Source organism: Euprymna scolopes, chromosome 32 (assembly GCF_053919585.1).
Source record: "Euprymna scolopes isolate OS-2025 chromosome 32, ASM5391958v1, whole genome shotgun sequence".
NCBI lineage: Eukaryota > Metazoa > Mollusca > Cephalopoda > Sepiida > Sepiolidae > Euprymna > Euprymna scolopes.
The window spans coordinates 63666588-63691890 of NC_136513.1; the positions used below are offsets into that span (position 1 = coordinate 63666588).

At 36.5% G+C, this 25303-nt stretch overlaps 1 protein-coding gene across 4 annotated transcripts in view; it reads right to left on the reverse strand.

Annotated features, from left to right (window-relative positions):
- LOC145256395 (ribonuclease Oy-like) overlaps window positions 1–25303 on the reverse strand; it is a 456188-nt gene that overhangs the window by 171545 nt on the left and 259340 nt on the right. For all 4 annotated transcript variants that reach the window (XM_080115250.1, XM_080115249.1, XM_080115253.1 and 1 more), the window contains one exon: window positions 14823–14878. In XM_080115250.1, the coding sequence (XP_079971376.1) occupies window positions 14823–14878 (56 nt within the window). The remainder of the gene's footprint in view (window positions 1–14822; window positions 14879–25303) is intronic.

Sequence of the window (25303 nt, forward strand, 5' to 3'; positions counted from 1 at the left end):
GAGGGGGTTAGAATAGCAGGAAATGAGGTTGAGGAGTGAGGTGTAAGTGGACTTGTATAAAATAAAGTAAAATAGAGAACATATATATATATACACAAATATATATACATATATGCATACACATACATACATCTGTATAAAAAAAAAATAATGTAGAATAAGCTGGGAAAGCATAAGAGTTCGGTGAACAAAAGGCCGTTGCGTTTAAATTAAATTAAAGGATTGCTTCACTAGGAACGGTAGTTTCAAGAGTGCACCTTAAAACTTTAAATTTCTTGAATTTCGATTATAAAGGCCATCAAATTTATGTTTATATAGACAGGCCAGGCCTAGAAATTTGAATACATACTTTCTTGTTTATGAACACGAGGGACAGGGCCATCGAATCGCCATAACTACTTTATGTAGTAGTTTTAATCTCCAAGAGATACAAGAAGTATAGTTTATAGTAGTCCTTTAAATTTCCATATTTCTCCAAATATTTTGTTGTGGTGGTCTTTCGTAGATGTTTTGGTCTGGTGAATTCTTATTCCTCCTAATTTGGCTGGCAAAAAACTGTATTTTTTCAACGGAGATTCTTGTGATGGAAATTACCCGTAGCTGGACTGGTTCAACTGTATTCAAATCCAAGTTATATTATCAGTAGGAAGTAGCATCTAGATGGAACGCTTGGCTGGTAGTCGGAGGGGGTAGGATAGGGATGGGGATATGTCTGTATGGGTGATGGGGGTGGGTTGGGTTGAGTCTGGGGGGGAGCTTTTCTTAGGTTATATTTTCGGTACATTTAAAAGTTTTAATGTAAATACTACTGGGTGGAGGGCTTAGTGTAAATCTAATAGTGGAGACCAAATGTGCTGATTTTTAAATAGTTCTAAATTTAGGTTTTAAGTCTGTGAGGTGGTTTCTAAGCTATATTTTTATTGGGCCTGGATTTTATATTGTTTAGGTTATATTCTCGTTGCATCGTGCGCTAATTGGTAGTTTGGTTGTAATTTAACAGGAAATTTATTTAAAGTTATGTAATGGTTGTGTGTTCAGAGGGTGTGCTAATATTTTATATTAAAGGGTTAAAGTATTTTATGGCGATTTTTTCAGATCGCCAGAGATTATGGGTGGTTCAAAAAAAAAAAAAAAAAAAATTAGTTTGGGGTGTTGTCCAATAGTTCTATACTAGGGGAAACGGTTAGTGATGGATATTGTTGCATTTTATGGCGAGGAAGCGCAATAAGCTAGTTCCTGTCTGGTGGTGCATTTTCAGTGGGGTTAATTGCATTTATGTATCTGAACTTTCTCTTGTGCCTGCAACTGCAAATTATCTCTTGTTTTGAATTGAGGATGCTTAATTTTTAGGTGCCATTATAATCTCGGTCGCCTCTGCGTTACATAGAAGGCAGTATTTAGATCCTGGGCTGCATGACTTGGATATTCTTAGTATTTTCCATTTTAATGTAAAGTCTATTTTGTTTTGTTTTAGATTTCTAATTAGGTTAGATAGGGTAGTTTTTGTTTTAGGGTTCTCCTTTGAGAATGATTGTAAATGGTTTGAAATTCTGGCCTTTATCGGGAAGGAGGATAATCCTATGTAGGTACGTATTATAGGGCTTGTGCACGGTGTATCTAGAGGTTCTTCATTTATTTGGGGGTGGCCTGAGTTTATGTTCAGGTTCTGTGGAGCTTATACCTATCTGCTGTGTGGTCAGTTGTTCAGATTGTGTACTACTGCTTATTGGGTTATGGGGATTCTCTCCGGTGTAACTAGTACTATAGGTTTGGGCTGTCAGGTTATTAGTTGTCGTATTAGGCGGGAGTTCTGTTACTGTACATGAATATATGACGTCTGAGTGTACATAGTCATTCTCCAGTGGGCAGCTATTAGGGTCGTTACAATTGCAGTTTGGTTGGGCTAGACTAGGGTTGCCATTAATTATTTTCTGCGCTGATTCAATTTTCTTATTATTAGTGATATAATAGTTTGTGCTACATTAGGAATAGTTGAGAAGGATAATTTAATAGAGGTTTTATTTAGGATCGTGTGAGGATACTTGAAAGAATCTTCTACTAATTTAAAGAATTCTTTTGGGATATTAGTTTGGACGTCATTGTTATAGGGGGGGGGGGTTGAACCAAATATTGGACTTTCTTCTGATCCGTTTTTTTTGGGGGGGGGTGTCTGTTCAACTTGTATGAACTTTTAATTGTTAGGAGTATTTGGCATATGATAATTATAATTCGATCTTGCCTTATTATTTTGTCTAGACTTGCGTTTAGTCATGTTGTGGGTCACTATGCCTAAGGGGCTGGATATCTTTTTAGCATTATTCGTATCATACTTAATTCCGACCTTGTATCCAGAGTTTGCTAGTGCGTTGTTATAAAAAGTGGAGCTTTCATTGAAAATTTTATGGTTTGCAGAGAGATTAGAGATTCTTTTGGACACCGAGGTAGGGATTGCCTTAATGACGGATCTGGGGTGATTGGAGAATTTGTGGACATAGTGTAGCAAGAAATTTGGTTTATGGTAGGGGTAGTATGTTTCTTTCTTTAGGTTTAATGTTACGTCTAAGAAGTTTGAAGTGCTTTTTTCATTTTCTACTATTATACTAAGGACGAAATTTAAAAAAAAATTCTCTTAGCTTGATTATGGTTTTATTGTACATTCTGGGCCTAGCCCCAGGTACTAATAGAGCGTCGTCCCTATACAAGCCTCCTTTGTAGGTTGCTATTGCTGAATCTGTGTTTAAGATCATTTAATAGGTAGATTCCTATCAGATCCATTACTTGTGTAGAGTCTGTAACTCGTGTTCATAAACGAGAAAGTATGTATTCAAATTTCTAGGCCTGGCCTGTCTATATAAACATAAATTTGATGGCCTTTATAATCGAAATTCAAGAAATTTAAAGTTTTAAGGTGGACTCTTGAAACTACCGTTCCTAGTGAAGCAATCCTTTAATTTAATTTAAACCCAATGGCCTTTTGTTCACCGAACTCTTATGCTTTCCCGGCTTATTCTACACATATATATATATATATATATATATATATATATATATATATATATATATATATATATATATATATATATATATTCTCTATTTTACTTTATTTTATACGAGCCCACTTACCCCTCACTCCTCAACCCCAATTCCTGTTATTCTAACCCCCCACTTGTTTGTATCCTTTCTTTTACGGACCCCTAATAATTAGTATTAACAGTATTTACATTATTATTATTGGTAATAGTGGTGATGTTGGTGGAGGTAGTAGTAGAAGTATTGTTACTACTGCCTTTATTATTATTATTATTATTATAACTGCGCTGTTTTTAACACTATCACTATTGTTATTATTATTATTATTGTTTTTATCATCATTATTATTATAATCATCATTATAATTGATATCATTATTATTACCCCCCTTATTACCTACCATAACCGCTACCATTATCTCCATTTTCACTGTTATTAACAGTAATTTTGAATTTAATTTTATCACAACCATTGGTAACATTATATTTAATGTTTACCTTTAATTTTGTCTTTATTTTCATCTTCAATTTTACTTTTAATTTATTTTCAGTTTTATTATTACTACTATTATTATAATTTTCATTACTATTATCTTTCGTACTATTATAATTACCCTACTATTATTTGGTATGTTTTACCACTCTCATAAGTAGCAATGGTTTCCTTACTCCCCCACTTTGACATCAATATGTATACTTAACCTTTGCATCAAGTTATACGCACTCATAGTCATTGCCACCCTAATCTCCGACCGCCTCCTTATGATCATACTCCCTATATCATAACAGTAGAAACGTATAAATATATTACCTTTCAGTTTCACAACCTTGCATACCCCCCCCCAAATTATAAGTGATTTTATAGCCACCATTTGCCGTTTAGGTGGCACTAATCAAATTTAATCAAAATTACCCACTCCATAGAAAATAGACACCCCCACAAACAGTTAAAATAAATTATCACGCAGCAACAATACATCCCCTATTTAACCATAACACATATACCCCTTAATCTCAATATTAAGTTAAAGACCATATATATTCTTATATATCATACTATATATAATAAGCTTCTCCTTATTTATTTAGAATTCAATAAAGCTTCCCCCAACATTCTATAATTCCTCTTAATCATTTTCATCCCTAATGAACCTTATGCTAGACGCCGCATCTTCCCCATGCTACCTAGCACCTTCTCTACTCTTCTGATAAGAAGCATTAGGCTTCGAAATACCCTGGCATAAAGAGTCTCTTCTTTCCCCCAAATTTTTCCTTTATTTCATTATTCAATAAATGATCCATTCTATATCTACCAATATATAGTTTTGTGTCTTCATTTCATACTCTTGTTGTCCTATTGTATATATATATGTATATATTTATATATATATATACATATATTTACACATATATACATATGTATACATATATATATATACACTCAACCAAATCCCCTAAACCAATTCCCCCCTGACCCCACACCACCTTATAACAATAACTACAGCACTCAATCCCCATATAAACCACCTCAAACTCCTCCCCAAAATCTATAAACATGGCTACCTAGGACCACTATCTCGGGTACGTGGGCGTTTATTAATGCGTATGTAAGTATATGTGGATGAAACCTGTGCCCACATTTACGGCATATCACGCTATATACCTGTATGTATATGCGTGCGTACATATCGGTGCCTGAGGGAGTGTGGGTATGTATCTTTGCAGAATTATATAACGAGAACATACGTGTGTGCATATGTGTATGCGTGTATGCATGTATATCTGTGTATATGCATGCGTGTGGGGACGTGCATCTGTAGGTATGTATATGTATGCGGAGGAGTACGCCGGCGCTCCCGTGTGCACCAACATCTAACAAAAAAACCCACAAATGAAAATTAATTAAAGAAATATGCCTAATTATCCCCCTTACATTATTTATACAAATAACATTATCCTCCAATTTTCTTTCGAATTCTAAAACTTGGATTTTTTATACATATGATACGTATGATCATAGTTGCGACCTCACTTATCCTCTTTGTGGGGGGGGTTATTTGATGGGGGTTAGTTGTACTTATAGTTGTTCTAGTCTACTAATTTAGAGTTCTTTAAGTGCGTGTATTCTGAAATGTTTGCAGGATATAGCAGTTTCTTGTTTAATATTTAATAATTTTTCTCTGTCTTTAAACCTAGTTATCTCAAGTTTTTCTGATAAGCATAATGGACATGGTGAGATCAATGAGTGGCAAGTATTGGCCCTCCTAATAATCTTCCATTCTATACTAGGTGTTTTATTTTCTCTAACTAATTTCCAGTAATATAACGATAAGGAAGTGTCCTTTTCATATGTTTGATTACTCATCGAGCGTGTATGTTTGATTACTCATCGAGCATGATCATACCCGTATGGGTTACAGAAGTCGCTTAATATTCTACTTCATCGAGCAGTTATAATATTACTAACCGAAATAAGTACCTGTATGAAGGTATATTTGAACCAAATGAGTAATAGATTGTTTTGGGTGAACCTCGTAATAATGTATGCATATGGATATTTTTGGGTGTGTGCATGTATGGATATAAGATCTTTATATACCCGGGTAGGAAAATTAATTTATAAAAAAAAAAAAAAAAAGAAAAAAAAAAAAAAAGAATGAAGAAATAAATAATTGAAAGAAAGTAAGGAATGAAGGGTGAATGAAAGAAAAAGGAAATTAGGGTGAATAAACAAAGATGAAGGTAAGTACTACAATATATAAGCTTGTATACTCGGTTTGTATAACCTAAATACTCTTATTTCTGTCATGTGTTATTATATATTATTATTGTATCGTGATACATCTTATGTATATCTGCCTTACCATCGAAAGAGTGTTTGCTTAATATGAGGATAGGCCTATGAACTTCATGCTGAATTCAATATAAATTTTTACGTAGTGTAAATTTTTACGGAAAAAACCTACAACTTAGGAAAATGTAACAAGCGGGTGGGGCCATGAAATATAACTATGCGTGTGGAGTTTGATAGAAAAAGGGAATTTATATAGTAAATGTATTCATGTCTGTTCCTACTTTAGATGTATCATTTGGTGGCAGGGTACATGTATATATGTATATGTCTATATTTGTGTGAGTATGTATGTATAAGTGTATTTTATGTATGCATGTATGTTTGTATATTTATATATATATATGTATCTATGTGTATATGTTTGTATATGGATGTATTTGTATGTGTGTATGTATGTAGATGTATGTATATGCATATATATTTCTGAACTATTAGAATAGGCTGTCTCGTATATGATTGTTGTAACAATATAGATTACAAGAATGTATGGATGTCCGAATGTTGTTTATATGTACGTTATATATGTATGTATATGTATATATGTATATATATGTGTGTATGTGTTTATATATATATATACACCCGTCTGGAGTGTAGTAGCATACTATTGCATATACGAAGGGGTTACCACGCTACAGAAGTAAAGAAAAATGCCATTATTTGTCTCTGTATGTCTGTAATGTGTGTGTGTGTATATGCGCGGGTGTAGCAAAGTGTAGGCATTTATAAGTATATTGATATATGTATATAGGTACATGTGGGGTTTAGATAACTTTCGTGTTTTATGTTTATTCATATTTTGCTTGTTTATTTGTTTTTATTTATTTTATTTTTATTTAATTTTATTTATTTTTTGTTTTGTTTTATTTACCTTAATGTAATTTTTAACTTTATTCCTGCGTAGTTTTAGAGTTATTGTCTAGTTTCGGTACGTGTGTTGTGAATAAAATAAAAGCGTACAGCATGGATTCGCTTTTGAATATATGTATTAATCTGAGTGTGTGTGTGTGGCGGTGTCTGTGTATGTGTGTGTTGTATGTGTGTTGCATGTATGTGCGGGTGGATGTAGATTAAAAGGCACCGGTCAGTACTTAGTTGACCATAGCTAAGGTTCTTAACTTACAGACTCTAAGACAAGAAAACTAAATTCTCAAGTACCTGATGCCATAAAAACCAAAAGTTAGGTTGGATGGGGGAAAGGGAAATGAAAAAGATGTTTATTATCTTCAAAGACCTCACTCATCCTCTTACTGTTTTTATGACTCCCACCCAGGTTGCATTCTAACTTGATAAACGAAATAGGAAAATGCATTTGGTGGAAATATCACTTTCGACGGTAATTCTTGGCCTGAAGACGTAATCCCCTAACGTGGGTGATTACAGAAACATGTATGCACATATGTAGCCATTAATGTTTATATAAATAAAATTAATATATATATATATATATATATATATATGATGATTGCTGCATCTTTCCAGATGATCGCCATCATACTGAGTTCTTCCAATCTTGCCGTCCATGCCATCTCAGATGACTCTGCACCCCTGCCGCAGATTTGCACATTCTGAAGCAGATGTGACACACAAATTGAGCAATTTCCATCGAATTGACTTCCTCTGGATGTTGAAGGGTATTCCTATGAACAATCACATGTCTTCTCAGACCAGCAGTAGACTTGCAAACTTTACTGCATGTCAAACAGATCATTTGGTCTGTACTAATAGGTGCAAAGTTGACCTGAACAGGAGTTTTGTGCGACTTAAGGTGGTTGACGTAGCCAGCTTTTGACAAAAGCACTCGTTCAAAAGTGTCGCACTTCCAGCTCTGTGTATCATGGTTTAGACCATCAATAAAACTTTTGCGAAGCTTTCGCTTCAGATTACTGTGGGCCTGCTTTCTTTTCTCTAGAGCGTCACAACTCTCACGTACAAGCTTTCTCCACTTCGGCCTTTGCAGAGTAAGTTCTTCCAATGTGTCGATGTCAATTTGTAAGACTTTCAAATTATTCTTTGTAAAGTCCCTGAACCTCTTCCTAGGCTTGTGTTGAGGGCGCTTGCCATTTTCCAACTCCCCGTAAAAAATTTGTTTTGGCAGCCTACAATCTTTCATTCGAACCAAGTGACCCACCCAACGCATGTGAGATCTGATTACAAAGTTCTCAACACTAGAGCAACATGCTCTCATGAGGACTTCAGTATCGGGTACTTGTGCTTGCCACTTGATGTTTAAGATACGTCTCAAGCATTTTAGGTGAAATCGTTCAAGCCACTTAATGTGCCTTTGATGCAATGTCCAGGTCTCCGATGAGTACAACAATGTGGTCAGCACACAAGTCTTGTAAACGCAGATCTTAGTCCAGTCTGTGATGCCATGATCAGACCACACTCTCTTTTCCAACCTTCCAAAAGCAACCTTCTGAATTCGCCTGTGGGTTTCAGTGTCAAGACAGCCATCCCTCGACAGAGAACTACCAAGGTACACAAATGAATCAACTACACCCAGTCTAGCACCACAGACCATGATGTTTGGCTCCACGTATGATTGGCCCGGTGCAGGAGTGAACATCACCTTTGTTTTAGAGAGACTAATCCTCAGACCAAAGGCAGTGCAGGAGTCAGCAAAGCTATCCATTATATGCTGCATATCAGTCTCAGTGTGTGACAAAAAAACAGCATCGTCTGCATACAGTAACTCCTTAACCAAGACATGATGTAGCTTGATTCTGGCATTAAATCTTCTAAGATTAAAAATGCGACCTGTGGTTCGAAACTTTAACATGACACCCCTATCGCAATCACGAAACGCATGAGCAAGCAGAGCAGCAAAATATATAGAGAAAAGAGTAGGGGCAGGAATATCACCTTGTTTGACACCATTGTCAACAGGGATTTTATCAGACAATTTTCCGTTAAATGATACTCAAGCTTTCATGTCCCTGTGCAGTTCCTTGAATATTCTAACAAAGGTTGGAGGACACCCTACTTTCTCCAAGATTAGCCACAGAGCATCCCTGTTAACCGTGTCAAATGCTTTGGTTAAATCAACAAACACTTGATACAGTGGCATCTGTTGTTCAATGTATTTCTCCTGGATTTGCCGGGCTGAAAAAATCATATCCATAGTTCCTCTGCCAGACCTAAAGCCACTTTGTGATTCCGGAATAGCATTAGGACAAATATCCTCCAGTAACCTGTTTAATAGAAGCCGTGCGAGAACTTTTCCAACAGCTTCCAAAAGCATAATCCCACGGTAGTGGTCACAAACATTCTTCTGTCCCTTTCCCTTAAACAGGGTCACCAATACACCATCAATCCAGTCCTGTGGAACAGGAGCACCTTGCCAGATTTCCTCAACAAAACCAAGGATAGCATTAGCAATATTCGCACCTCCAGTCCTAAGAAGCTCCACCGGAACACCATCCAAACCAGGTGCCTTTCCACTGCTGATTTGTGCGATAGCCAACTGCACCTCAACCAGATTAGGCAAACGATCCATTCTGAATATGGCATCACATTGTGGCAGGCTATCAATTGCATCAGCATCCACTGCTGAGGGATTGTGAAACACATCAGTAAAGTGCTCCTGCCATCTCCTCAAGATATTCTCTGGATCCTTAATGACCACAGAACCATCTTTCGACATCAGGGGTGATATTGAAGAGGTAGCAGGACCAAATATTTGGCGCAGGAGTCCATAAAATTCCTTCACATTTTCTGTGTCAAATGCCCTTTGGATCTGCTCCGTTATATCCATCCACCATTGGTTTTTCATTTTTCTTAGCTCACGTTGCAATGTGGCTTTGACCTCTTTGTATTGTCGCAATTTAGTTGTATGATCAGAATGATTTCCACGAAGTAAAGATTCATAAATTATCTGTTTATTCATCAGCAACTGATTAATTTCAAGATTGTTGTCGTTAAACCAGTCCTTGTTCTTATCACTCTTGAAACCAAGAATTTCAGCACCAGCAGAATAATCTTGAGTCTTAAAATTCACCAATGTGCCATCAAATGCAAGATTATCGAGCTTTTCCACCATACTCTTTTGAACTTCAGGCAGCTTTAACTTCGCGACATCAATACGGCAAGGCACCTTAACACCACTGTGATGAACCTTCTTACGGATTTGTAAATTAAACTTTCCTCTCACCAATTTGTGATCGGTGTCACATTCACCACTGCGCATGACACAAACAGTATATGCATCTCGAAGGTCGCATTTCCGAGTTATGATGAAGTCAATTAGGTGACCATGCTTTGAACGTGGGTGTATCCAAGTAGCTTTGTGCTTCAGTTTACGTTGAAAAAAAGTGTTACAAATAGCGAGGTTAAATTCTGAACACAGCTCTAGTAGCTTAAGGCCATTAGCATTCATGGTACCGATACCATAGCGGCCAAGAGGACTCCAGGTCTCATAGTCTTTCCCAACATGGGCATTGAAATCATCAAGAATAACAAGTTTTTCATTTATTGGTGTAGATGCGACAACAGAGCGCAGAGACTCATAGAAACACAAGATGTCATCTTCATTCGCTTGAAGGGTTGGTGCATAGACCGAAAGAATAGTGATGAATCTGCCATGTGAAAGAGGAACACGAAGTTTCATGATGCGATCACAGATACTGAAAGGAAATTCTATAGTATCAACTAAGGATGTTTTAATCGCAAAACCGACTCCACCATCTCTATGGATACCCTCCGGTTTACCAATCCAGAAGATAGTGTAGCCTGATGATAGCTCTGTCATCTGATCTTCTCCCCAGAGACGGGTCTCTGACAGAGCAGCAATATCTATATCAAGTCTTCGTAGCTCTGCAGTTACAAGCGCCGTCCTGCGCTCTGGACAGTTGGATGATGCTTTATCATAAAGAGTGCGTACATTCTAACAGCATAAATTGAATTTTGTTCCTTTTTGGAGATACATTTTTGTTTTCTTCCTGCTTAAATGAACCACCGTTAGCCGCAGGAAACTAACCAGTGATAGTATGACAGACAATTTTTAGTGCACCTTTTCTAGCACTTTCCCAAGACATTGGGTGAGCAGTGCTCTCCTTGAATAGGGCTGCTCAGTCACAGAACCCCCACCGGAGTTGGCCTCTGTCATGTGAAGCCACAATAACGATGTTAAGATAGGGTACCTGTCGCCCCTGTGTAGATTTGTGACTGTGTACCTCCAACTGGTCAAGTCTGTACACGTTGCCACTCCTCCATCGCCATAGGACTTGTAATAGAAATAAACAACAGATGAGGATAAGATAGTAAAAGATAGATAGATCTCAAGTAACATCTGTACATCGTTGTATTGAAGTGACAAGCACTTGTACGACACGAGTGCCACTCTCTAAGTCTCAGCAACAATAACCCAGTGACGAGCCATTACAAGATGACTAGTAATTGCTTTGACCGCAGATTTCTTGTTGGAGTTGTCCTCTCCTAGAAGGATTGCCTCCACCACGGCTTACAGGAGCTCCTTCTACCCCGCTAATGTCATTTACCCATGACTGGGGCTTAGGTAACTGGGCACCAGAGCATGGTCCACACGCCGGTGGGTCATGAATGCCGCAGTCAACAGGGCCTAAGCTCCTCTGGAGGTTTCTGTCAGGGTTACTTCACCCTTAGCCTTTGGTTCAAAAACCTTATCCCACATATATATATATATATATATATATATATATATATATATATATATATATATATATATGTGATCTTGACATATCAAAAGCCTTTGATAGGGTATGACATAAATGTTTACATCACAAGATCTTCAGCTACGGTATAGCTAGAAATGTTTTCTCAATTATCAAATCATTTCTCTCTGATAGGTTCATAAGAGTAGTGGTTGATAGGCAGAAATTAGCTCACAGTATTAATGCTGGAGGCCTCAAGGGTCTATCCTGGGCCCAACTCTCTTCCTGATCTACATTAATGATCTTCCAAATCACATTCTTACATCATTTGTTGATATTTATGCTGATGACACTACTATCTATGGTAGCACATCAAAGACTGTAAATGATTAGTATTGGAAATTTGATAGAGTGTCTTACTTAAGGGGCCGGTTTGTCAGGAATTTGTTTATGTTAGATTTGAAGACATCCAAGTTGTAGTCAGGTGGGAAACAGGCAAACGGAAGAGAGTTCCACAGTCGTGCACTTCTGAGAAAGAAGCTCTGCTCATGGAATCTACGTTTGGATTTAGGCACAGATAAAGAGTGGGGATATTACTCCCAGGTTTATTCTGAAATGGAGTGGTGGTAGCTATTAGAATTCTATCCTATGCGACCAAGGCCATCAACTCCCTGTATTTCCTCCTATAACAGACAACACACTATGCAACATACAAATATCTGTGCGTGATGTTGCCAAGCTAATCAAGAACCTTGATTCCAGTAAAGCAACTGGCCCTGACGGCATTCCAATTAGTGTTGAAAAAGCTTCAACCAGAACTTGTCCCCATACTTAAGTTTAAGTATTGTCTTAAGGAGAAATGCTTCCCAACACCCTGGAAAACCTCATCAGTATGCCCTGTATTTAAGAATTCAGATGATAGGTCATCTCCCTCTCAGTACAGACTAATAAGTTTCCTGTGTGTCATGAGTAAGTTGCTGGAATTCATATTAAATAAAGAAGTAGTCAACCACCTCAGCAGAAATAACCTTCTTAGTGGCATGCAATATGGTTTCTGTTCTGCCAGATAATTGCTCTTGACATATCAAAGGTCTTCGATAAGGTATGGCATAAGGGCCTACTTCACAAGATTTCCAGGTACTGGAAATGTTTTCTCAATTATTAAATCATTTCTCTCTGATAGGTTCATAAGAGTAGTGGTTGATGGACAAAAATCAGAAGTCTCCAGCATTAATACTGGAGTCTCTCAGGGGTTCATCCTGGGCCCAACTCTCTTCCTGATCTACATCAATGATCTCCCAAAACACATACTTAAATCATTCGTTGACATCTATGCTGATGACACGACCATTTATGGCAACACATCAAAGGCCGTAAATGACCAAGTTCTCTCTGATTCTCTCTCCTCTGATCTTGAGCACATGGGAGAGAGGTGGCTGGTTACTTTTAGTGCATCTAAAACCAAGCTTCAATCTTTATATCATCAATGCTCTGATCCCCATCTGACATCAATTGAAATGAATGGTTCTTATCTTGGGGAGGCTTCATGTTTTGACAAACTTCTGGGCTTGACCTTTACTCCTGATCTGAAATGCAACAAATCCGTTGCCGAGGTTGCTGAAAAATGGTGGGATCCTTCTATCAATCCAGTAGATATCTCACTTCTGATGCAATTCTCTACCTATATAAGAGCCAGGTATGTCCAAGGATAGAGTACTGTTGTCACATCTGGGCAGACGCTGCTAGAAAGGACTTATCCTTCCTTGAAAGAGTTCAAAATAGACTTTGTAGCCTAGTAGGAGATGCCCTTTTCTCTTCCCTGCAATTATACATGTAAGGTTCAGTTTTTTCTCACTCTGACATTGTTATTTTAAACGTACTTTTTCTATTTAAAGATTATTAAAACGAACTTCTTAATATACTCTGTTATGGATATGTGGGTGACTAAAGTTAATAAATTTTCATTTCCCTTTGAAAAACAAACATTATTCATTTTTATGTTTTTTATATAGATGATTGGTTTCAATTATGCTAAATTCTATTCATGCATAGTTTCTATATTCTGCATAATTGCATAGAATTTAAGATAAAAACAAACTAGCACATGGAAATATATATATATAGTAAGTTATAAAATATATATGGCGATTAAGCTACACTGAATATTCTGCGTTCCATCCACTTTAGGATTCTTCAGAAGAACCCTAGAGTGAATGAAATGCAGAATATTCAGTGTAGCTTAATCGCCATATACATTTTATAACTTACTAACTAGCTCTACCTACGTATTGAGCACTGTTGAAGTAAATACTTAAAGTTTACGCATAAATTTATACTTTCGTATAATAATTTTATGTGAGTAAATGAAGTAGTTTATATATATATATATATATATATATATATATACATACACACACTCCTATAAATTTGAGGTTTTTTGTTTGTTGATATTCATATTAAAAACCAATTTTTCTATTCATTGGTCGACTGACTTAGTTGAATTTGGACCTTAGAATTCACCCTCGTCCATTCATCTATTCGTTCCCAAAATTCTCAATAACTACTCATTACATTTTTCTGAAATTTTGCATGAAGTAATAACTGCCAAAAGGAAGAAATGTAATATTCTCGGATTTTTTTATAAAAATTCTGGTTGCATCACAAGGAGGTCAAAAGGGGTCAAAATGACCAAAAATAGCCCTTTCCGGGGCATAGAATCTTTTCTGACCATTAAATTTGGCTGAAAATTACCCAAAAGCAAGACTACATGGATATTCATCCGGAAATGTAATATTTGACCCTGGAAAAATTCTGGGGTTTGATCCCCAGATTGTTTTAGGGGTGAAAAACACACCTTTTGGACTAATTTTCATTTTTTTCCCTAAAATTTGAGGTATCAGTAAGAGGACCATATAGTTTTTGGCTTGTTTAAAAAGAAAATAAAATTTTGTTATGGATTTTTGAATTGCATTCATCTGCAAAAGATCTAATTTGCATATTTTTTAAACATTCATTTTATTCTAATAGATTTTTGGTTTTCTTATGGGATGATCATCTTTAGTTAACTATTACGTATAATTATATTTATGCAGATATTCTACATAATTTATACTTGTATAATATTTGCGTAAAAAGGTTATAGCAAACACAAACCTCTTTCTATATATACATGTATATATGTATGAATGCGTATATATATTTGTTTTAAAAAAATTTTCATTGCTAAACATGTAGATTGAATGGACACATCTTAAAAATACTTGTCGCTGAATACATGACAAGTCTCTAAAGAAAAAAGGTTTTACTTACCAAAGTCCGTGAATAACCCAACCATGAACATTTGAAGGAATTGAGCACACATGGCCCTGAAAATGTAAAACATATAATTAAACTTCTCTTTATTCACTTTAGAATCATCAAAATTAAAATGTCGATCCTACTTCCCAACCCTTAAACTATATCCATTGAGGAGCATAATTTATTTATTTTTTTTACATTGGGGTCAGCACTTATCAAGGCCAGGAGGCCACTCAGGGAAAAGGGTTATTGCGTGTACAGTAATCAATGAGATTGTATTGTAGTAATTGTTAATATTGGAGATTTGTTTGGAGATTTGTTTAGAAGATGCTAGACGTTGTTTAGATTGTTTAGACGTATGGTCATCAAGGACAACCTGAATTCTTCTCTTATTTCAGAAGGATTCAATTATGCTAAGTATTTGTCCAATAATACCATAGGATCTGATTTTCATTTGAAGATCATCGTGCCATACCCTGTCAAAAGCCTTACATATATCTAGGGCTACTGCCCTCCCCTGTCTTATCCAGTGCATGGTATATACGTTCAGAGATTACAGTTAGGATATCTGCAGTAGAATGAGCTTGCCTAAATCCATATTGATCGTCGAACAGAAGTTTAGCAACTGTAAGGTGGTTGACTAGAGCTTGATTAATTATGGATTTAAATATTTTCGCGAAAAGAGGGAGGGGGCTAATGGTGCAAGGTCAGTTCTTTCGCCAGAATTCTTGTAAGCAGTCAGGAGCGCATGATTCGTTAAGGCATTTGTTGAAGAGTTTGGAGAGAACTGGAGCAACCTCAGCAGAGCATTTTTTTTAATAGAACAACTGGGATGAGATCAGGTCTGCATGCTTTTGAATTGTCTAGGTTTTATTATACCAGGCACTTGAGAAGTGCTGATTTTCAGATCTTCTAGTGTGGTTTTTGTCCGCAAAAGAAAATCAGGGAGGGAGTGGTTTGCTGGGTCCAAAGTAGAGTTTGAGGCAAACTGACAGGCAAGCATGTTAGCTTTCTCAGTTACCATGCAAACAACCTCATGATTGTTGGATAGTAGGGGATTGTCGATTACCCATTATTTACTCCACTGTTGCAGACTTTCCAGACATCACGAGTTCCTAATTTCTGTGCTTCGATGAGTTTTCTGGTGGTTTCGGTATATTCTCTCTTAGCTGTTAGTACTTCTACTTCTAGCTTCTATAAACTTTCGTCTTTCGTTTTGACTGGACTTATGTCGGATAAATCTATGGTATGCATGTTACCTTTGAGCAATGACAGTTACGCAAGTAGAAATAAACCATTGAGGAGAGTGGAAGTTTGCTACAGAACTTCTGTGTAGGAACATGTGCTTCAATTGCTGCTTTGAACCATTCAATGGTTTCATTTGTGCACTGCTCGGCAAGAAGTGAAAAGATATTTCCTCATGGAGCATCTCTGATGTGATCTCTGATAGCATTCCAATCAGCCTTATTGTAGCATCTTGTCATTTTGAGCAATGGCTTTTCAACTTGAGACCAAGAGTTTAGAGTTTATCATTATCACCACATGATCAGCATTCATGAGTGGGCAATGGCACAGCCACCAAGAGTTAGAAGAAGGCATTTTAACTAAAAAATGCCAGCAGGCAATGTAGGTAAGATTTATCAAACTGTCAGTACTATATCAGGGCCATTCAAAAAAGAGCAATAAAACATTTTTAAAAAGAAAAAGGAACACAGTTCGATTAATACTGAAACTGAACTTTATTCAATATAAAATATAAATATTATTGGTAATCTGGAAGAAAGAGAGAGCCTGTTTCCTCCGTTTAACTATAGGTGGCGTTACTGTCTGTCCACCCAGTTATGGAAGCACAAAATGTATATAATGGCATCCTTGAAATAAAAATAAATGTTTTTGTTATATTAATTTTAAAGTTGTTTTTTTGGGTTTTTTTTGCAAACATATTTACGTTTTGTTGCTTGTTTATTTTCAAACATTTAGGTTTTTTTGTTTTTGCAAACATATTTAAATTTTATTTTTTCAAACATATTTACGTTTTTTTTGTGTGAGCTCTTTCTTTGATCACGCGCATATATATATATATATATATATATATATATATATATATATATATATATATCCTAGCTCTCTTTGCAGCATGTTGAAAATGCTGCAAAGAGAGCTAGGAGAAGAGCAAGTGTACAGGCGGAACAGCCGGACGAAGCGGCAAATTGCATAACAACCTTCGTATGTCAAGGCTGTGGCAGACTATGCAAATCAAGAATTGGTCTCTACAGTCACACAAAAGGATGCAAACAGGCAACATCTTAATACGGCGCTGATCCATAGTCGTTTCGACTGACGGATGCCACACGATACTAGCTGTACCCGGCCACGTGTTGCTGTGGCTCAGTTTGTTAAAATGGAACACATTCCTCAAGAAAAATTGCGTTTTGTTCGTTTATTTACTTTTATTAATTTTTGCAATTTTTTTAATCAATAAAAGTTGTTATTTTTTTCCCCAAAAGATTAATTTTTTTACCATAAATTGTTAGGTGAAAGTTTTTTTTTTCAGGAAAACTTGCACTTTCTTTTTTAAATAAATTTGGCAGTAAACGTTTCTCTTTGAAAACGGAATTTTTATTATAAAAAGAACAGATGAATGCTTTACATGAACACTGTAAACAGTTATGTGAATGGAGAGAAAAGTTTGATTCTTTTTTTCAAGAGAATGTACAAATTTTTTTTTTTTTAATAGATGTTCAGGAAATTAACAGAAAAATACTTCCATCATTAATTATGCAGAAAAATAAATAAAATGTCGATTTAGTGTTTCAACATTATGCTTATAAATTACGATAAAACTTGCTGAGTATGCGCTGTTTTACGGTTGCTGTAAAAATGGAACGGAAACTTAAATTTTGCTCCGTTTTAATCTTTCTTAATTTTTTAATTGTGTCCCTCCCCAAACGAATATAATCAAAGCAGTAACATTCAACAATTGTACTTTATGTATATAAAACACAAAATATTTAAAAAAAAAAAAAAGTTAATAACGAAAGGGAAATAATTCTATGTTTAAACGAGAAAGTCAGTTTGGTATATCTTTTTGTTATTTTTTACATAAGTCCAGCTTACCATTCACATTGGAAATATCGACATTTATAGGTTGTCGGGTACGTTTACAACAAATAAACACTCCAATCTAGTAGATGTATCAGAATTTTTGAAGGAATTTTTGACACCCCTATAACGAAACTGCGAATAAAATATAAAAAACTCGTAATTTCTCTTTTAAAAGTGGGTTGTTTATTTTCTTTATGGATTATACTTCCAAAATAAACTATTAAAGTTGTTTTAAAAGTAATAGAAATATTTTTTTTTTTTAAAAAACAGTAATGAATTTTACGAACTCAATATTTTTAAATTTTTAAATTTTAAAAATCTATCAAAATTTTTCTATTTCTATTTTTACAATATTTTCAGGATCAATGTGAAATTTTATGCTCTTTCCAATAAACCGAATATAATATTTTAGACAAACGTTTTTTTTTAAATTCACCCCCCCCCATTTTCAAGTGTCTATTAAAAAGTAAATAATTAATTTACTCACCAAAGTTTTATATATCACAAATTGAAGAGAAAAGGTCAATAAATAATATATTCAAATTTAAAACAAAAAAAGTAGTGTTTTTAAAAATTTACCTGTAAAGTCCGAAGTTTAAAACGTTTTTTTTTTTTTTTTTTTTTTTAATGAAACCTTCGTCCTTGCTCCTTTAATTGAAAAAGAAAAATTAGGGCTTGAGTTACATTTTTTGAGGAGTTATAAGCTTGGAAAGACGGGGTGGAATTATTCACTATTTTTCACGAAATTTCTGACACACCTACCAATCTACCTATGTTAGAACGGCTTTCGGAATAGACACCCCTAACATCGCCAGCATACCCGAAAAGCTATAAAAGTTGACGTGTCGAATGTGAACGATGAGTTCGATGTAATGTAAAAATGTACTGAATTTAAAAGGTAACGAAATTATAATTTCAGTTCCATTTTTACAACAACCGTAAAGCAGAGCATTCTATTCAAATTTTACATAACTTACTGTATTAATGCTATTTTTTTAAGCAAAAAAAAATATATTTAGGTTTGGCTATAAATTCCTAAACTCATTTCATCCTAAATAATTTAGGTGACTGAAATAGAAACCTAATTGAATCTTTAATTTCCTGAATAGTATGTGAGAAATTCATTTTTCTTCGAGTTATATCGAATTCATTAATACGGACATTAGGAGCTTTTTTCATAATGTTCCTGTAAAAATTATTTTTTATTGTTACAAATTACGATGCTTTATTTATATAAAAAAAGCAAAAATAAATTCTTGCGTTTTTTATTTACTACTGAAAACCATAACTTTAGTAAAGGTATTTTTTGTTTAAACAAAATAAAACATTTTCACTAAAAGTTAAGTAAAAATAATTAGTTCATTATATTCTGCGATCATTATTTGATAAATACTGAAATTTTCATTAAAATTGGTTAATTTCTTGATTTTTGGTGAATTTTTACATAAAGGGAAGGGTCAAAATGTTTATACACTTTGAGCGTCGGCATTCATTTTGTCTGTACCAAGCATTTTTCGATGAATATTTGATAGGAAAGTGACCATCGCTAATTCATAAAAAAAATCCATATTTTAACTTCCTACCATAAAAAAATTACAAATATAGTATATTCAATATATAAATGTTTCTGGAATTATATTGAAGCGGTTAGCTCCCCAGAAGGCTTACATATTTTATCAGCTAGTTTTACCTGTTTTCTCAGAGAGGGTATTTTTTTTTTTTTTGCAAGAAACAAATCATAAACTCAAACTTTTTATAATAAAAGTTAAATTGAAATATACTGCAAATTAGACATCACAATAATGATGCAACATATTTTGAAATTAGAAAAATAAAAAAACAAAAAAACTTTGTTTTAGCATGTTAAAAATATTTAGGTTGGTAGATAATTAAATTCTACTGTATTGGTATAAGGTTTTTTTTTTTTTTTGCTCTTGTTTCTTGCTTTTTACAATTTTCGACTAAATACTTCTAAATTAAGCGGGTTGCTTAGATCGTATTTTAAACTAAACTTCGGAGGTTGGAATGCCCCCCCCCCCCCACATAAAATGTACTTGGAAAAATCGATTTTATAGTGAGATTTACTAATGGTTAGCCGAAAAAAAGGTGAAAAACAAAACAAATAATCAATAAATAATTGTTACCAAAGGCAATAAATGCTACTTTTTTTACTTACATGAATGAGTTTATTTTATGTTTTAAAGTATTTTCAAGCGCTTTTCTTTATTTTTTAATCTAAAATTGCGGGTGTGTGGGTGCGAAATATCTCCAGATTTTCTAGAATTCCCCGCTAGATTGCAAACGAAATCTCCAGATCTAGCAGGAAAACTGCAAAATTGGAAACACTGGTCACGGAAGTGGTAATAAATAATTGTCCCTAAATAAAAAAAAAATGATCTATCGGTACAAAGAAAACCACCTATTTATCATAGAAAAATTAAGTATAATGTTATAATTAAAAAGAAATATATAAAAACACACATGGATATAGTAAACATATGATACCAAAACGTGGAAGCCATCTGTAGAATAATAAAAAGAACTGTAGTAGTCAATAACAACAACAACAACAATAACAATAATAATAATAATAATAGCAGCAACACTTACCAAGGGTCCAGCTTATGCACAAGATACCAGATTGAGCTGGACTGAGGGCTTGTATTTATGTACAAGCATATCCAATCAGGTGATTCAGCCAATCACAATCCAAAGAATAGACGGGCCCATGTGTGCACAATGGAATCTCCCATTGTGCCATAAATAGTTCTCCTCTTTCATGAGAGGTAACTTTAGTCTTTGCCAAGTTATCCACAACTTGAACGCTGACCGAAAGCCCACTACACAATCCAATATGGCGCTACGAACAGGACTTGAGACAGAAGATTGGGAAGAATATTTCCTCAAAGCAGGCATTGCTGCCGATTCCGCCAAGAGCTACGCTTCAACTTTTGTGAAGGAAAAACTGAGGAAAGAAAACCTTCAAGTAATGGATCGAGCCATGCTAAGAGAATTGGGAATCACAACAATGGGAGAAGCTCTGTCTATCCTTCGACAAGCCAAGGAGCCCGCTATCCAGACCACCTATGCTAAGGCACCAGCTGCCAGGCCTCCCCAACTTCATCTCGAAATGACCCCTCAACAATTCAGAAAATTTCAGATTGATTGGGAAGTATTCACCAGAATAACGGACATGCTAACTTCTCAGGCCAATATCCAGTTATACAGTTGCGGTGATAAATCCATCCAAAACGCAATCATAAATACGTACCCTAAGTTCTTCACCACCAACCCAGACAAGCTGCTAGAGATGACAGAAGCATTGGTAACTCAAAACTCAAATCCCATGGTCCATCGGATGACATTTGCATCTATATCACAGCATGAAAATGAACCCATCCAACAATACCTTGTTCGTCTTAGATCCACGGCCATAGACTGTAATTTCTTATGCCCCAACTGTGATCACGACCTGTCCGACATTTACATCAAGGACCGATTTATCAAAGGGATATCGAATGATATGCTTCAGACCAATCTACTGGCAAAAGCCGGGTTGCTAAGAACTCTCAACCAAAATATTTGTCATGCTGAGGCATTTGAGTCTGCACTACGGAACCAAACCGCAATGACTGATACCTCAGAAATAGCTACAGTCCGGATGTCAATATATCGCAGACAAAAAAAAAACAGTGCTGCACGGACTAGCAGAGGCAATATTCGCACTAGCTCTACTGCCTGATCCCCGACAACTCAACTAATCTCCTTATCTCATTCGCGTAGACATCAACAGATTCACCAGTCCACCTCTTCTCTTTCAACTTATTAAAGGCCTCGAAAGGCCCATCTGCAAAAGCTTCATTCAGTCGACCCTTGATGGCGTCCGCGTCACCCTGTTCCCGCTCGCTGAGCTCCAAATAGAGGGCCAGTGCGTCCCCTTCTAGAAACAGTGGTATTACTGCAGCCACATCATCCAGCCTCCAAATCCTTGCTATAAGGTCCACTTTTTTAAGCCACGCCACCACATCACCGTCGCCATTAAAAGGCTTAATCATGTTGCTTAAGCCTGCGTTGGCCATCGCCGAAATAGCTTCAAGTATAATGGGGGGGGGGGTTCACCTCAAATACACAAACGGAATGTTCAAGAAAGATTATCGCTACAGTCCTTTGTCTCTACTCTCGTTGCCTTCTCTCCTGCCTGATCGGGAATAATCTCCCAGCACCGAGAAATGAACATCGTTTTATAGTTTCCATCTTCACGCACACACGAGATTACACGAGAACGGACGAAATAAAAATGCTGGCCGCCATGTTTGTTCTTCCTTTTCTTCGCCTGAACTCACTCGCTGAGCACCCACGGTAAGACTTGTCTTTCTTGCTTCTAACCACAGTGTCCATGTCTGGTACTACATGGGGTATTTGTTTAAAAGGTGACTGTTGTTTTTCTGTGGTTGTTGTCTCTATAATGGGTGAACAGTCTTTGGTAGGTTCCTGAGGAATTTCAGTTGAGTGAATCTCCGGACGTGGTGTGATTCCGGAGGGATCTACCCTAAAGTGCTGTTGATTTTGAAAAGTTTTTCTGGAAGGAGTCTGTACCATGTACGACCTTGGTTCTCTGCTCATTTGTATGACAAGTGCAAGAGACCACTCGCCTGCTTCTTTATTTAAAACATGTACACGTTGTCCTCTGTTCAGTCTTAGCAGATTTTTTGTATGTTGATCATAGTACATCTGATTTTCTTGCCTCTGATACAGTTGTCATTATCTTCTTGTTAGTGTTCTGGTTGGTGCATTTGTTGACTGGGATGTTCCAAGCTATCTTCCTTCACCGAATTGTTTGAAATGGATAGAGCTGAAGTGTGGACTATTGTCACTTATCACTCTCTGGAATCCCTTGTTCTCCAAATATTTGCTTTGTCAGTTTGATAACTTTGTTCCTGGAGAACTCCTTTAACAATCTCACAAATTGGAACTTAGAATAATAGTCCACAATGAGCATAAAGTTGAGACCTTTGGTGTGAAATAAGTCAGTGGCTACTGTCTGCCATGGCCTCACTGGAATCTTGTGGAAGCATCAGGAGTTCATTTCTCTGCACGTTTTGATGCTGCTGGCATATGGTACATTGTTGTACTATATTGTTTCTGTAATGTTGTGTAATGTTTATGTAATGTTGTGTAATGTTTATGTAATGTTGTGTAATGTTTATGTCATGTATGTTATGTAGAATAATACAAAAGAACTGTGTTAGTCAATAACACACAAAAACAACAACAATAATAATAGCAGCAACACTTACCAAGGGTCCAGCTTATGCACAAGACAGACACCAGATTGAGCTCGACTGAGGGCTTGTATTTATGTACAAGCATATCCAATCAGGTGATTCAGCCAATCACAATCCAAAGAATAGACTGGCCCATGTGTGCACAATGGAATCTCCCATTGTGCCATAAATAGTTCTCCTCTTTCATGAGAAGTAACTTTAGTCTTTGCCAAGTTATCCACAACTTGGGCGCTGACCGAAAGTCCACTACACAATCCAACATGACGCTACGAACAGGATTCGAGACAGAAGATTGGGAAGACTATTTCCTCAAAGCAGGCATTGCTGCCGATTCCGCCAAGAGCTACGCTGCAACTTTTGTGAAGGAAAAACTGAGGAAAGAAAACCTTCAAGTAATGGATCGAGCCATGCTAAGAGAATTGGGAATCACAACAATGGGAGAAGCTCTGTCTATCCTTCGACAAGCCAAGGAGCCCGCTATCCAGACCACCTATGCTAAGGCACCAGCTGCCAGGCCTCCCCAACTTCATCTCGAAATAACCCCTCAACAATTCAGAAAATTTCGGATTGATTGGGAAGTATTCACCAGAATAACGGACATGCTAACTTATCAGGCTAATACCCAGTTATACAGTTGCGCTGATGAATCCGTTCAAAACGCAATCATAAATACGTACCCTAAGTTCTTCACCACCAACCCAGACAAGCTGCTAGAGATGACAGAAGCATTGGTAACTCAAAAATCAAATCCCATGGTCCATCGGATGACATTTGCATCTATATCACAGCATGAAAATGAACCCATCCAACAATACCTTGTTCGTCTTAGGTCCACGGCCATAGACTGTAATTTCTCATGCCCCAACTGCGATCACGACCTGTCCGACATTTACATCAAGGACCAATTTATCAAAGGGATATCGAATGATACGCTTCAGACCGATCTACTGGCAAAAGCTAGGTTGCTAAAAACTCTCAACCAAAATATTTGTCATGCTGAGGCATTTGAGTCTGCACTACGGGACCAAACCGCAATGACTGATACCTCAGACATAGCTACAGTCCGGATGTCAATATATCGCAAAAAAAAACAAAAAAACAGTGCTGTACGGACTAGCAGAGGCAATATTCGCACTAGCTCTACTGCTACTCACAACGATAACATTGCTGATAAAGAACCCCGTCAAACCTGCATAGGTTGTGGTAGTCACCAACACGGTACTCCAAGGACAAGTGCCCGCCATTTAACACGTCCGGCATGGAATCAAATGTGCAACACTTGTGGGAAACTTAACCATTTCTCAGCAGTGTGCCGGACAAAGAAATATCGCCCGGCAGTGATAAAAAGTTTTGAAGACCAAGAAGCTCCCATGAATAAACTCATGGCCCATATCACATTCGATCAAATGAGGGGCACCATTATGACTACAGAAGGTGATCTGTTAACTGAAATAAATGCATCAGTAATCCCATTCTCACCAAAATCAGATCCCAGACAAGCTGTCAATATTCCTAGGAGTTGTAGTACAACGCTAAAGGTTTTTCCCGACAGTGGTGCCGCCATTTGTCTTGAATCAAAATGGGCCTCACAGAGATTAGTCTTGTCCAATCAAGAAAGATCATACGAACAGTTGGAGGTTTCACTCTCATGTGTCAGGGTTGGCTACCAGTTGAGTTTGTGGTCAGAGAGAAAACAGCTAAACAAGCTCTCTACATATGCGAGGGCATACAACGGCTTTATCTCAGCAGAGCAGCCTGCATCGATGTGGGAATATTGCACAAACATTTTCCAAACCCTTTAGCAGATGAACATGAAGAGGTAGACACCGAGTCTAAAAAGTGTGTAGATCAATTGCCAAATCGCCCCAAAAACCTCCCTTTTCCCGCAACAGAAGATAACATAGGCAAACTTAAGAGCTGGCTCCTAGAAAAATTTGCCAAAACGACATTCAACAAAGATGGGATATTTCCAGCCATGTCCGGCCCAGCTGCCCACATTCACCTCAAAGAGGGAGCAATCCCTAAAGCCAGGCATAACCCAATTCCTGTACCCTTCCACTTCAAGGAACCAGTAAGACAAGCCCTTTGGAAGGATGTAGAAAA